The 13750-nt window shown below is 41.8% G+C and overlaps 1 protein-coding gene across 1 annotated transcript in view; it reads left to right on the top strand.

Annotated features, from left to right (window-relative positions):
• DNAH11 (dynein axonemal heavy chain 11) overlaps positions 1 to 13750 on the top strand; it is a 314532-nt gene that overhangs the window by 161898 nt on the left and 138884 nt on the right. The window contains exons 46-54 of the mRNA XM_072764523.1: positions 20 to 224; positions 2748 to 2913; positions 3579 to 3681; positions 5018 to 5257; positions 7403 to 7564; positions 7835 to 8028; positions 11495 to 11657; positions 12797 to 12920; positions 13356 to 13498. Coding sequence (XP_072620624.1) covers positions 20 to 224; positions 2748 to 2913; positions 3579 to 3681; positions 5018 to 5257; positions 7403 to 7564; positions 7835 to 8028; positions 11495 to 11657; positions 12797 to 12920; positions 13356 to 13498 — 1500 coding nt within the window. The remainder of the gene's footprint in view (positions 1 to 19; positions 225 to 2747; positions 2914 to 3578; positions 3682 to 5017; positions 5258 to 7402; positions 7565 to 7834; positions 8029 to 11494; positions 11658 to 12796; positions 12921 to 13355; positions 13499 to 13750) is intronic.

Raw genomic sequence — 13750 nt, forward strand, 5'->3', positions numbered from 1 at the left:
TCTCTCATTGTGTTCCCAGAGAGTTGTGGTTCACACAACAGAGACAACTCGTCTCAGATATTTCGTAGAGCTGCTGCTTGAGAAAGGACAACCCCTCATGCTAGTAGGAAATGCTGGGGTGGGAAAGACAGCCTTCGTAGGTGACACGCTGGCAAGTCTCTCTGAGGATTACATAGTGACCCGTGTACCTTTCAACTACTATACAACGTCTGCAGCTCTGCAAAGTAAGTGTTCCTACTGCTTGTATTTTAGAAACGAGGGATCAGAAACTGTCAAGGCTGAGGCATGTAGGCCAAGGGGAAGACGACTTTCTCTAGGCTTTAGACCTTTTTCTTAGGCCTCAGATGAATTTTTACTTATCACCAATCTGGGCAAAAAATACTTGGCTTCAATATTGTGATTTTGGCTTTTTATATCACTAATAGCTTTATTTGGGTTATTACCCTGTAGAACAGCAAGACTTGACCTCAGCAGTGTTCATTGCTTTGCCTCTACACAGTTTGGTCACCTTTAATTAATTTTATGGAACCCTAGTGACATAAGGGTGTACACCGGCAAGAGTGCCCTGGTTACCTTTTCAAGGAAGGGATTGATTTAGGAGAACTTCATTAAAACTGTATTGATGAAATGACAGGCCACACGCTGTTAATTAAATCTTAGAAAAATTGTAAGAATAACTTTACCCTTTGAGTTGATGTATCCATGTAAACAAAATTTGGGGCAGATTTGAGTTAGGAAGGGCAAGCTAAATAGGTATGGGAAGTAAGGAGGTAGTGTAGAAAGAGCTGATACTGGTAGATCTGTCACTATCCAGGAGAGTGTCAGGGTTATGTTGGGGATGGTGACAGTGAAAAATCTCTATTTTCTAGTAGTTGATTAAACTTGTTGGGTTGCCCTGATTTTGGTTTCTGTGATTGTCTGAGTTCATCTTACTAGTTCCTGAAGGGGTCTAGGTGCTGTGTAAGATTTAGACATTGCCTATTAGTACAACAAATAGAAAGACCAGTGTACGTTAAAGAACGTTTGGGTTTCCAATCTTCAAGGTGGGGTGGTATGCAGGCAAAGATGGGATCTGAGATAGAAAAATCAGTATAAGCAAACGTAGGAAAGAGAAGATTATATAGAACACATTCAATTAATTGAAACTCTCAGTTAACTGAAGCACAGGGATGGAGTAGAAGACAGGGAAAAGACTGTAGTGGTGGGCTGGAGTCATATTGTGAATAGAATGCCCAACCGTCTGGTTTGCCATAGAGTGAGGAGATTTTAGTGTTAAAATCAGGATAATTCGGTGCGCCTGGGTGGCTCAGCAGCTTATGCATCTGACTCTTGAATTTGGCTCAGGTCATGATCTTACGGTCATGAGATCAAGCCACTAGTTGGGCTCTGTGCTAGAAGTGGAGCCTGTTTCTAATTCTCTCTGCCCTCTCCCCTCTGCCTTTCCCATGCCCTTCCCACCCCCTTCCCATCCCAGCTCATACTCCCTTATGAGTGTGCTCTCTCTTTATCTCTCTCAGAAAACAGGAACACAAACAAACTAGTCCCAGGCAACGTGGAATGGTTGGTCACTGTAACTGTAGAAAGAGCTAAGATGCAAGCTGAAGAGAATGTATTTCAGGTATTAGGAAATGGCGAGCCATTTATGGGGAGGTAGGAACTAAAAAGATGCAGGTTGTCCTTTGGAGGAGACCAGTCTCCCTGGGTATTGTACCAGCTGAATATAATGTTGCTCTGGACTAAAATTGTAGAAGGAATAGTGAAAGGGAAGAGGCACGAGGTACTGTTTACAAGTTGTGGTCAGGCAGATTTGGGATGAGGAGAGAAAGATGATACTACAGCTTGGCACCTAGCTGACTAACAGAGTGTTAACCCACCTCCTTCCTTTTAGCCTTCTGTGCTCCTGTCTGTGGGATTGGCTTGCTTGGTGTTGGCCAAACCTCCAGGCACCCATGGCTGATAGGAAGCACACGTTTGGAAATGCCAAGTCCACTTCTTGGAAGAGGGCTTTGTTAATCTATTCATAATATGCATCTTTGTTCTTTCATTCATTTAACAAATAGCTTGTTGTGGTTGTCAACAGGATATAGTCATGAACATGATGTAGTTCCTTGTCCTCAAGCTATTCATCGTTGATTCGGAGAGTCAGCAACTATTAGATACTACATCTTACACACTCTGTTTAGGATTTTCTACCCCCGTGATTTTCTCTCAAGTCCAAACAAAGTCATTTAGGCACAGGAAGAAATGTAAGTTAATGTGTGCACAGGATAGAGTCTACATACAGTATTCCCTTACACTTGTGCCCCTGGATGATCCAGAAAGAGAGGTTTGGGGGACTCTCTTGAGTTGTCCCTAGATGCTCTTGCAAGCGTGATAGAGGGCTAAGGGAGTAGGCCGTGTCTGGACCGGCAGTGGGCCTCATGTTAGACTGGGTTCAGGGACAAACGTGTACAAGCTAGCAATGGCGTTGCCTCAGATTGCTGCCTGCGTGATAGCCTGCTTCAGGTACTGACGCTGTGGGAAAGGAGGTGAGGTGAGCTCTGTCGGTAGAAGGGAGGTTGGCAGGAAAGCATGACACAGAGGAGGTGAACAGAGGGTCATCCTCGATATTAACCAGCAGAGATTTGACACTTGAAGACTTAGGAGTGCATGAAATGGACAGAGGTGAGGAAAAATGAAGGAAAGAAAGATTAAGGATGCAACTGATTTTATCCGATCAGTGGGCAAAAATGCTGCATTTGTTTCAGGAATACTTGAGAAACCTCTAGAGAAAAAAGCTGGTCGTATCTATAGTCCAGAAGGAAATAAAAAGTTAGTTTATTTCATCGACGACATGAATATGCCCGAAGTGGACTTATATGGCACAGTGCAGCCCCACACTCTGATTCGTCAGCACATTGATTATGGACACTGGTAAGTGATTTTCTGTGTCCTCTTGTCTCCTGAAATTGAATTCTTGTTATGAAGGGTGAACACTGAAGGATGAAATCACCCCAACTTCTTCCTCTTCTGAGGAGCATGTTCTGTGATGACTTTTGGGTTTCATTTTACACCCCCTTTTTGTCATCCAAAATTCGGAATCATAATTCCCTCTGTATCTTTGGCAGAATTGGATTGAAAAGTGTCTTAGAAACATTACTAGTTGAAGCATTGTCTAGTTGAAGCATTAAAATCTCAGACACTAATTCACACTAAATTGCTTAGACTCTCCACCTTATTCTGTGGGATGTAACTGGTAGCGGCTGGGGATTGCAGTGTGCCCACCTCTGCCGTTAACTAGAGGGAAAGCCCCCAGCTTAGCTTTGGATATTTCCAACCGGAAATAGAGGCATGTGGGAATCAGGAAGCAGTAGCAGTAGGTGTTGGTTCAGCTCCTTAGGTTGAGTCTGGCATCCGAGGAGGTATGGAGCCTTCCGTTGTCTAAGCTTTAATTTTTGTGTCTCTGAGATGAGACCCAGCAGCACAGAACCATTATGAAGATCAAAGGAGACAATTGGTGATGAAGTCCTTTGGAAACTGGGGGATTCTGTTGTGTTGTCATCTTCAGGTTTTGAAGTTAAGGTTCTGTTTTCTTTCAGGTACGACAGACAGAAGGCGATGCTTAAAGAAATCCGCAACTGTCAATATGTCGCCTGCATGAATCTGATGGTGGGCAGTTTCACGATCAATCCTAGACTACAGGTAGGATGTGGATTACTGTCGTCTCCCAAATAGGCCCTAATTAAAACCTCAGACATTGTAGAGTATGATTCTTGATGCTTTTGAGTACAAACTAGGACTCCTCCTCCTGGACATTGAGTTAAGCCTTTTTTTTTTTTAATGGATTATTTTTAAAGAGCCAGTACAGGTTTACGGATCATTCTAGCAGTTTTAGTTGAAAGGACTGCGTAGAGTTCCCATATACCCTCTCACACTCCTCCTACTTTATTTTACTCTATTACAAACATCATGTGTCTGTGTCCTACGTTTATTACAATTGATGAACCAATATGAATCCATCATGATTAACCAAAGTCCAAAGTTCACAGAGTTCGTTCTTTGTGTTGTGTGTTCTGGGGGTTTTGGCATGTGAATAATGCCAGGTGTCCACCATGAAAATACCATACAGCATAGTTTCACTGTGCTAAAAATCCTCTAATCATACTCCACCTAATCATCCATCCTTCCTCACCTCACCCCGAATCCCTGTCAAACAAGTGATCCTATTATTGTCTCTAGAGTTTTGCCTTTTCCAGAATGTCACACAGTTGAAATCCCATAGTATGTAGCCTTTTCAGATTGACTTCTTTCACTTAGCTTAAATATACATTTAAGGTTTCTCCATGTCTTTTCATGGCTTGATATTGATATCTCCTTTTTTTTTTTTTACTACCATGTAGTATTCATTGTATTGGTATACCAGTTTGTTTATCCATTCATCTATGAAGGATGCTCTTTCCACATTTTGGAATGATGAATAAAACTCATATAAATATTTACGTGTGTGTTTTATGTGTGCATATAGCTTTTAATAACAATAACCTCCACCAACTATAACATGCATAGCACAACACTATAGAAGAGTAAGTGTTGCTTACTGCCTTATCTGGAATCACTGGGGGCTCGGTTGAGTGACTCTCCTGATCTTAGATGAGCTCATTTATATGCCTGGGAGTTGACTATCAGTGAATTTATGATGACTTGATTAAAGTGATAGGGACAGTGTGGCTCTGCTTCATGTGTCTCATCCATTAGTAGGTTTGTACAATTCATGGTAAAGTAGAGCCTTCAGAGAGCAAGTGGAAAAACACAAGCTTCTGACAGTGACTGGCACAGAATCATTTCTGCCTCACTCTGTTGGTGTAATCAAGTCACATAGCCAGGCCCAGAACCAGAGAGGAAGGTACCACAGTTATATGACAGTGGGCATGGAATATAGGAAGGGATTTAAAAAAGGGCCTTTTTTTTTTTCAATCTAATAGGTACCATTATAATCCTTTTTATATGTAACTCTTACATTTTTTTTTTTGTTTTTCAGAGACATTTCACTGTGTTTGCATTCAACTTTCCATCCTTGGATGCACTGCAAACCATCTATAGCCAAATTCTTAACTTCCATTTTCAGCAGCAAGCATTTGATCCGTCAGTTCTCAAGAGTGGCCCCTCTCTGATACAGGCAACAATCACTTTCCATCAGATGATGACACATAACTTTTTACCCACAGCTGTGAAATTCCACTACCTCTTTAATCTGAGAGACCTGTCAAACATCTTCCAGGTACCTTGATGGCTCTGGATTGTGCATCTTGGGTAGAGGAATGATTATGGTAACATTAATGGTATCCATTATGGAACTTAGTTCAAGATGATACTGTGTACTTTTGTATGTATTCTTTGATTATATACCATAAACTTCTCTGTGAAGGATGTATGGCAGCTTTATTCCCATTTTATCAATGGGACTAGTGTTTTCACTTGGGTTGTGCAGAGACTTAGCTACAGAAGCAAGGGTGGAAATCTGACTCCCTGTCCATGTATTCCATATAAATATTTGAGTGCCTCCTTTTGTGCCAAGTAAGGGAGATCATTTGTTATTTTTTCATGTTAATGCAATAATGATTTTTAAATAAGTCAAGAGAAACTTCAATTTCCTATGGCACCAGATTATTTTGATTTGACCTTGACACTTATTTTGCTTACCTGGCAAAAGGACGCTGTTTATGTATTTGGTTTAGAAAGGAAATTCCAAAGAGGAAATTGAAACCTGGAGTTAAAATCAACTGATGTGATCCATCTTCTACAGTAAAAGCAGTTGAAGAGAGTTATTTATGGCCTAAAGTTCTTTTGTGAGAGAGGTAGTGAAAAATTTCAGGCTTCTTTATATTTGGTGATTTTTTTTGTTTTTTTTATATTTTTATAATCCTCTTTTCTAAATGACTCTGCAAATGCCTTAAAACTATAATGCCGCATCAGACACCAGATTCTTGAGAACACAGACCCCTCGTTGTCATCGCTGTATTTCTAGCACCTGCTGGAAAGACTGTGCTCAATACAGTGTTGTTTATTTTTTATTTTTTTTAATTTTTATTTATTTTTGATAGTCACACAGAGAGAGAGAGAGAGGCAGAGACATAGGCAGAGGGAGAAGCAGGCTCCATGCACTGGGAGCCCGACGTGGGATTCGATCCCAGGTCTCCAGGATCGCGCCCTGGGCCAAAGGCAGGCGCTAAACCACTGCGCCACCCAGGGATCCCAATACAGTGTTGTTTAAAAGCTGATTCTTGGGGCAGCCCTGGTGGCGCAGTGGTTTGGCGCCTACCTTCAGCCCAGGGTGTGATCTTGGAGACCCAGGATCGAGTCCCGCGTAGGGCTCCCTGCAGGGAGCCTGCTTTCTCCCTCTGCCTGTGTCTCTGCCTCTCTCTCTCTCTGTGTGTCTCTCATGAAAAAAATAAATAAAATGTTTTAAAAAAATAAAAGCTGATTCTTCTTAAAGACTTTATTTATTTATTTATTTATTTATTTATTTGAGAGCAAGCAGGGGGAGAGGCAGAGGGAGAGAGAGAATCTCAAGTAGACTCCATGCTGAGCACGGATGCTGATCCTAGTCTCAATCTCATGACCCTGAGATCGTGACCTGAACCAAAATCAAGAGTCAGATGCTTAACCAACTGAGCCACCTGGGTGCTGCAAAGCTGATTTTTAATCTTAGGGAAAGAAGGGAAGGAAAGCCATAGGTGATGTGGGATGAGAGGCTTGCTCATCACTTGTATCTAGTCTGTCAGTTACACCTCGTGCCACCAAACAGTTGTTGAGGCTGTAACTACTTGCCTCCAGCTCTGCTGTGTTCTCTTCTAAATCCAGAGCCAGCTGACTCTCTCCCAAAGGAGTGGGTGTGGATGAATCCAAGATACTGAAGGGCTGTGTGAAAAAAGGGTGGGAGCCAAAATGTTTTGAGGCCAGTTGCGGATCTACCCACAAAGTGTGATTTCAAGCAGTTTACTTTCGGTCTTATCTTCTCCACCTGCTACATGGAAGGGGTTAGATTAACTGCTAGCAAAGGATTTTGGAATAAAAACAATTCAAGATTCTGGAATATTCACGTTAGCTACTGGTACTTTGGGAAATGTCATCTGTTGGGAGACTTAATAGGCACAAGTCATCGGATGAGCTATTTACTCCCTGGGCTGGCTTGTGAAATCCCTACATTCTTACCTGCATTCCAAAACTGGGTATAATAATAGTCAACTTTTTAAGATGTTACTTATCAGACATTAAAACTACTACTCTAATAATCCAATTATGGTAATTCTTTTAACTTAATACATTGCTAAATTTAGTATACAGTTAAAATGTTAAAGGAAAATGCTGTTGGGGAATGTCCTCACTTTCTGAATTTTTAATTGTTCCTGTTTTTGCCTTGTAGGGGATTTTATTTGCTTCTCCTGAATGTTTAAAATGCCCGAATGATTTAATCCGCCTGTGGCTTCATGAATCTTCTCGTGTTTATGGAGACAAACTGGTAGACCCAAAGGATTGCGATTTGTTTCAGAAAAAAATACTGGAAACCGCTTGTAAATGTTTTGAAGTGAGTGTGTTGGCTGTCAGAGGTCACCGTTTGCTCTGGTGCGAACTGGTATTGGGGCAGAGTCTGCTAAGGATGTGAATGAATTGTGCAAATGCTTACCTTGCTGGAACAGCTGTGATTCAAGAATATACTTAGTCTGGGCTCGGGGACATTCTGCCCACCAACTCCCACACTGACCTGCAAGTTCTTCCTTCGATGGGCCACTGTGCTTCCAGATGAATCATTCCGGATGGCTGTCGTGACCATATTTCTCTCTTCCTCCTCCTGCAGGGTGTAGATAGTCACATGCTGCTTCAACAGCCCCTCATCTATTGCCACTTTGCTCACGGTGGCCAAGACCCATGTTACCTGCCGGTGAAGGACTGGGAGGTGCTGAAGAAAGTTCTTATGGAAGCCTTAGACAACTACAATGAACTGAATGCTGCCATGCACCTGGTTTTATTTGAAGACGCCATGCAGCATGTGTGAGTTGATGAGTCATGATGCTTGTTCACAAAGTGAAAATGGCTAGGTCTCCACAATCATTGTTCTTCTGTAGATCATTCTAAGTACTCTGAGCTGGCAGTTCCCATCTCTTGTTTGCCATGCAGCGTAATGGTACGACTGTCTAAGCTAGGTCCTAATCTTAGTAACGTCTTAGGCCAGTAGCCTACTTTCTGAAGTGTCATCACACCCATTATCTCATTTTATTTCACTATAGCCCTGACAGGTAAGAATATTCAGAAAGAGGAAAGCATGTGATACATACAAAGCCAAAAAACTCCCAACTGGCAGAAACAAGATGAACTGAAACTGCTGGTCATTGGTGAAGCATGTTAATTGAAATTATGCCTACTGAGTGCTAAATAGGAATAATGCCAGCCTATTCACTATTCTGGGGCAAATTAGAGAAGGAAGGGGGCATGTTTTCTTGGCAGGTAATTAAAGAGATGTCGCTGTCCAGAAGTAGAGCATGGCCGACAAGGCTCTGTCTCACCCCCTAGACTGGGTGCCTTGTGCAGTGCACGAAACATGCAACCATCCATAGATCCCTTGCTGTCAGACATTGTTTTAGGCACTGGGAATACAGCAGCAGACAAGATAGTCTAGTCCTTACTCTAGCTGAGCTTACATTTTAGTGATGCTGATGGACATTTATAAGGACATAAAAAAAAAAAATAAGCAAGGTGTCAGAAAGTGATGTCTTGCTGAGAAATAGATCAATTCTGAGAAATAAATATGTGTATTCCCATAAAGGGTCTGGATATCTCTGTGAGGAAGTGTGACATTTAAGGTGAGAACAAATGGTAAGCAAGAGCATGGAAAGATCTGAAGGAAGAATACTCTAGGCAAGGTCAAATTTCATGTGGCCCCAAGGCTGAATGTTCAGAAACAGAAGAGAGATCATCATGGCTACAGAATGGAGGGCAAGTATTTGACAAGCATGGAGATGCCAAAATGGGTATTTCCTTGTAACAAGAGGAAAGAGTTTCTATTTTATTCTAAGTACAATGAGAAGCTTTTCAACAGGTTTTAGCCTGAGAGTGACCCCATTTGTGGAATAGTCTAAGCAGCTGGCCGTTGCTGTAGCTGTGTGGACAGTTGGGTGGGTCTGCATGTCCAATGCTACTGCCCTCGTCCCTGTGATTTGTCACTGACTGTATTAGTTTGCTAGCATTGCTGTACCAGAAAACACTTATGGCTGGTTTAGAAAAACAGGTATTATTGTCTCACAGTGGAGGCAAGAAGTCTGAAGTCGAGGTGACAGAGAGCCATGCTCCCTCTGTAGGTGCTAGGAAGGATCTGTTCCAGAATTCCCTCCAAGCTTCTGGTTGCTCCTTGGCTAGTGGTGGCTTAATTTCAGTCCTCACATGGCATTCTCCCTCTGTGTATACGTGTGTCCAAATTTCTCCTTTTCATAAGGACACCAGTTGTACTCAATAAGGGAAACACCTTACTCCAGAATGATACTATCTTGCCTTACCTAGTTACTTCCTCAGTGACCCTATTTCCAGATAAACTTATATTCTGAGGTACTGGGGGTTAGGACTTTAATATGTGAATTTTGGGGGATGTCATTCAATAAGTAACGCTGGCCTTTCCACCGAGTGATACTTGGGCAAAGATTAAAATAATGAAATCATGCTTTAAAATAAGTCAAAAAGGAAGGAGGGATGAGAAGAGGTAAATTCCAAGAGACACACTAAAGAGGTGGAGAGTTCAATTTTCACAAGTAGCTAAGAAGAACTCAGGAGACCTCCCATCATGACTTACTACCAGTGTGGTAAGTATTGATTGTTTCATTGATCTCTCCGGAGCTACAATCCTCCAGTTATACAAAGGTTTTAAGTTAGAATCTATGACTGTGGTGCTAACTGAAGTATTAGTAACACTGTTCCTGCTTGGGTTTAGACACACTGACTATGAAGGTATGTCATGGGGCAGGTGAAAGAGGCCCCCCATGGCCACTGAGGGAGAGAATTTTCTCCTGTAATCCTTCCTCATGGGGTTCTCAGTAGCCTTAAAGACTAAAGCTCTTTCTTTGATCAGGGAGTCAGAGCTAGCAGCTGATTTACTCAGGGTTAGAGATAATTTTGGAATGTGTCCTTGAGGACTTGTAGAAAGGACCTTGACTCCTTCAAGAATCCAGTGAGGTACAAACCTCAAAACATACATTAAAATGAGAGGAAAACTCTGCTTTGTAACTTTGGCTTTCATTTGCTTCTGAGTAATTTTATGGCTTTTCTGAGGTGGTTCTGTGTGTAATGTCAATGTACAGTAAATCTGATAGAAAGACTGAGCCTGGAAAAATAACCTGTCTTTTCAGTTATTGAAGGTTTTCAGCTGAGATGTGCTTGTCCTACTATAAGTACCCGAACCTTGTTTTTTCATGATGTGTTGTAAAAAAACAAACAAACAAAAAAACCAAAAAAACCCATCTAGATGGATCATTCAAGGCCAGAGGTTTGCATTCATTTCAGAAAAGCAACTAGAGAATGGTGTCTAATTTTTTGCATTTAGGTATCTGTATACTTCTATTTCGATTTTTTTTGTTTTCTCAATATTTACAACGTAATTATGACCTATTTATTCAATCAAGATGATGTTTAGGCCAACCTTCTCCTAACTGTAAAATGTCGCAGTATCATTAGTGCAATCATTTAGAATCTCCTTAATAAAATAGAACAAGGGATTAGTTGACCTTGCTAGAAATTTAACTCAGTGATTCTGAAAGGTTTCAGTACATTTTTGAGAGTGCTTGAGGACAAAGCTTTAGTGCAAAGGAAGTAAGACTCCTAGAGACAAGTATTGAATCTGCATGAAGTAAATCACATGTGAGATGTTTGTTGGCCTAAACAAATCCATTTTTGCCTAAGTAATTCTACCGCAGAAGTTTCTGGCATGAAGACATTCTCTTTTTTGTTTGTTTGTTTGTTTTTTAAAGATTTTATTTATTTACTCATGAGAGACAGAGAGAGAGAGAGAGAGAGAGAGAGAGAGAGAGAGGCAGAGACAGAGGGAGAAGCAGACTCCATGGAGGGAGCCCGACGGGGTACTCGATCCCAGGTCTCCAAGATCATGCCCTGGACCGAAGGTGGCGCCAAACCGCTGAGCCACCGGGCTGCCCATGAAGACATTCTCTGATGTTGCTGCACATAGGTGCCAGTGTAAAGTTGGGGTCATTCTTGCTAATCAAAAAACTTGAAGCCTCAAGAAAAGGCCTTTGTATATGGACAGTAAGAAAGCAACGAGAGCTCTAGATGTGATCTCCATAGGGACAGTTTGTTGGGCATCAGTGTGGGGGGCATCTTTGACGGAGAAACGGATGAAGGAACACTGGAAGTGTAAAATAAAAATTCAGATTTAATGTCTAGGTGTTTTTCTAAAAAATGAAACAGACACAGTCCCTCAGCTCTTCAGACTTCAGACAGGTGTGCTGTCTCTGAGCAGGTGTCGCATCAGCCGAATCCTTCGGACCCCCCAGGGTCATGCACTCTTGATTGGAGTGGGCGGCAGTGGCAAGCAGAGCTTGTCCCGGCTGGCAGCTTACATTTGCAGCCTTGAAGTCTTCCAAATCACTCTGACTGAAGGCTTTGGAATCCAAGAATTCCGGGTGAGTAGGAGCAGTAGGCAGCCCTTGTCCCCTCCTGCCTTGCCGATAAGGCCTGACCTGGTAGTGTGCGCATGTCAGCTCTGACTCCCAGATTTGGCCAAAGCCTCCACAACCAAGAGGGGGAAAGCTTTTGTGGGATTTAGTTACATTTACCTGGATCTCCTTCACAGTAAATTTAGTAGGGGGCACCTGGGTGGTGCAGTCACTTGGGCGTCTGACTCTTGATTTCAGCTCAGATTGTGATCTCAAGGTCATGAGTTAGAGCCCCAAGTCAGGCTCTGTGCTCAGCATGGAGTCTGCTTGGGTTTCTCTCTCCCTCTCCCTCTGCCCCACCTCCCTGTGTGTGTGTCCTCTCCATCTCTCTCAAATAAATCAATCAACCTTTTAAATCTTAAAAAAAAAAAAATCATTTAAATACTAGCTTAAAACAGAGTTTTTCCTTTGTATTGATCACACCTGCTGTTCAACACTGCTGGTATTCCTATATGTTGGAGGGGGCGAAAAAAAATACTGCCTTTACAAGTCCAAATAGATTTCTTCCATTGTGGATGAATCAGGAAAATAAAATGTGATGGGAAAACATTCAAGAAACTCTCATGTGCTTTTAAAAGTTGGCTTTTTAATCACAAGAGTACTTACAAAATAATATTCAAATATGCCATAATATTTGTGGCAAGTGAAATGTGGGTGAAACGTGGCCATTTTCAAACAAAAAAAGAAATCTCATGCCCTGAATATCACTAAACAGAGCTCAATAAATAACCAAACAAAAACTGTTTTCAAAGAAAGAGTTGTTGAAATGAGCAGGGTCTTCCTTTTATTGCATTGCTTGGCAAAGGCATCACCAAATTCATTATCAGTCTATTAGGAGGGAGTTGTCCATCAGCTGCCGGTCCTCTTCCCGATGCTTCATTAAGCCACGAACATGACGCTTATCATTATATGCCAGAAAAGGAGGTGATGTCATGCTGTTTGCCCCTCTGTGGGATTGCTGAGAGGAAAGAATGTGCAAATGGGGACAGTACAACATGCCGCTGTCACATTATACTTACTCACTTCTTCCCAGCCCTCACACACGTACTCCCAACGTCACGTCAGCATTTCAACAACGCATGAATGATGGCCTCCTTTCCTTACAGGTAGATCTTGCCAATTTGTATATCAGAACTGGAGCCAAGAACATGCCCACCGTGTTCCTACTGACAGATGCCCAGGTTCTAGATGAGAGCTTTCTCGTGCTGATTAATGACTTACTGGCATCAGGTGATTAAACCAACACATTCCTTGAAAGATCTTCCCCAATGACAAATTATCTGTAGTTGCAGTGAACTTTAAAGAGAGATAATTTGTCTTTGAGATGTTTTCTGGGGCAGTCTTTGGGGAGAAACCTATAAACCTAACTAATTTGAGTGTATTGCTTTCTTAGTTGGCATACGGATGTGAGGTGCCTTGGAGGAGCCTTCAGTGAAGTAAATGTTATTCCTACATATATGAACTTAATGGATGTGTCCATCAGGGCTTGTCCTCCATGCGTTGTGTGTCTTGAAAATGGAAAAAAAAAATGGCATTTCTGATTTCAAACTCTTTATCTCTTAAACTGAACTTTGTATTATAAAGCATTCCAGGTGTTAAAAAATCATATCTAGAATGCAAATTGTGACTGTCTTTCAGTAATTCTATTCATTCCTTTGAGGGCAGGAGAAATCCCGGATCTCTTCAGTGATGAAGATGTAGACAGCATAATTTCCGGAATTCGTAATGAAGTTCGTGGCCTAGGCATGGTGGACTCTAGAGAAAATTGTTGGAAATTCTTTCTGGCCAGGGTGCAGCTACAGCTCAAAGTAAGAAACATTTGTTTACTTGCATAATATTTAAAACCTGCTATTAGAACGGTCACATGGTTCTGTTTCAGGATTCTTACTCTTGAGTCTGAATTTCAGCCATTCATTTTGAAAGAACAGTTGCATTTTCACGTGCCCCACATCAGGAGTAAACCTTCTTAAGGTTTCCCGTGATGCAGAGCATCTACAAAGCATTGTGTTGAGCACACAGTGTGGGTGCTCGACTAAACTGGACATGTTCTTTGTCTTTGA

Source organism: Vulpes vulpes, chromosome 7, assembly GCF_048418805.1.
Source record: "Vulpes vulpes isolate BD-2025 chromosome 7, VulVul3, whole genome shotgun sequence".
In the NCBI taxonomy this organism is placed as follows: Eukaryota; Metazoa; Chordata; class Mammalia; order Carnivora; family Canidae; genus Vulpes; species Vulpes vulpes.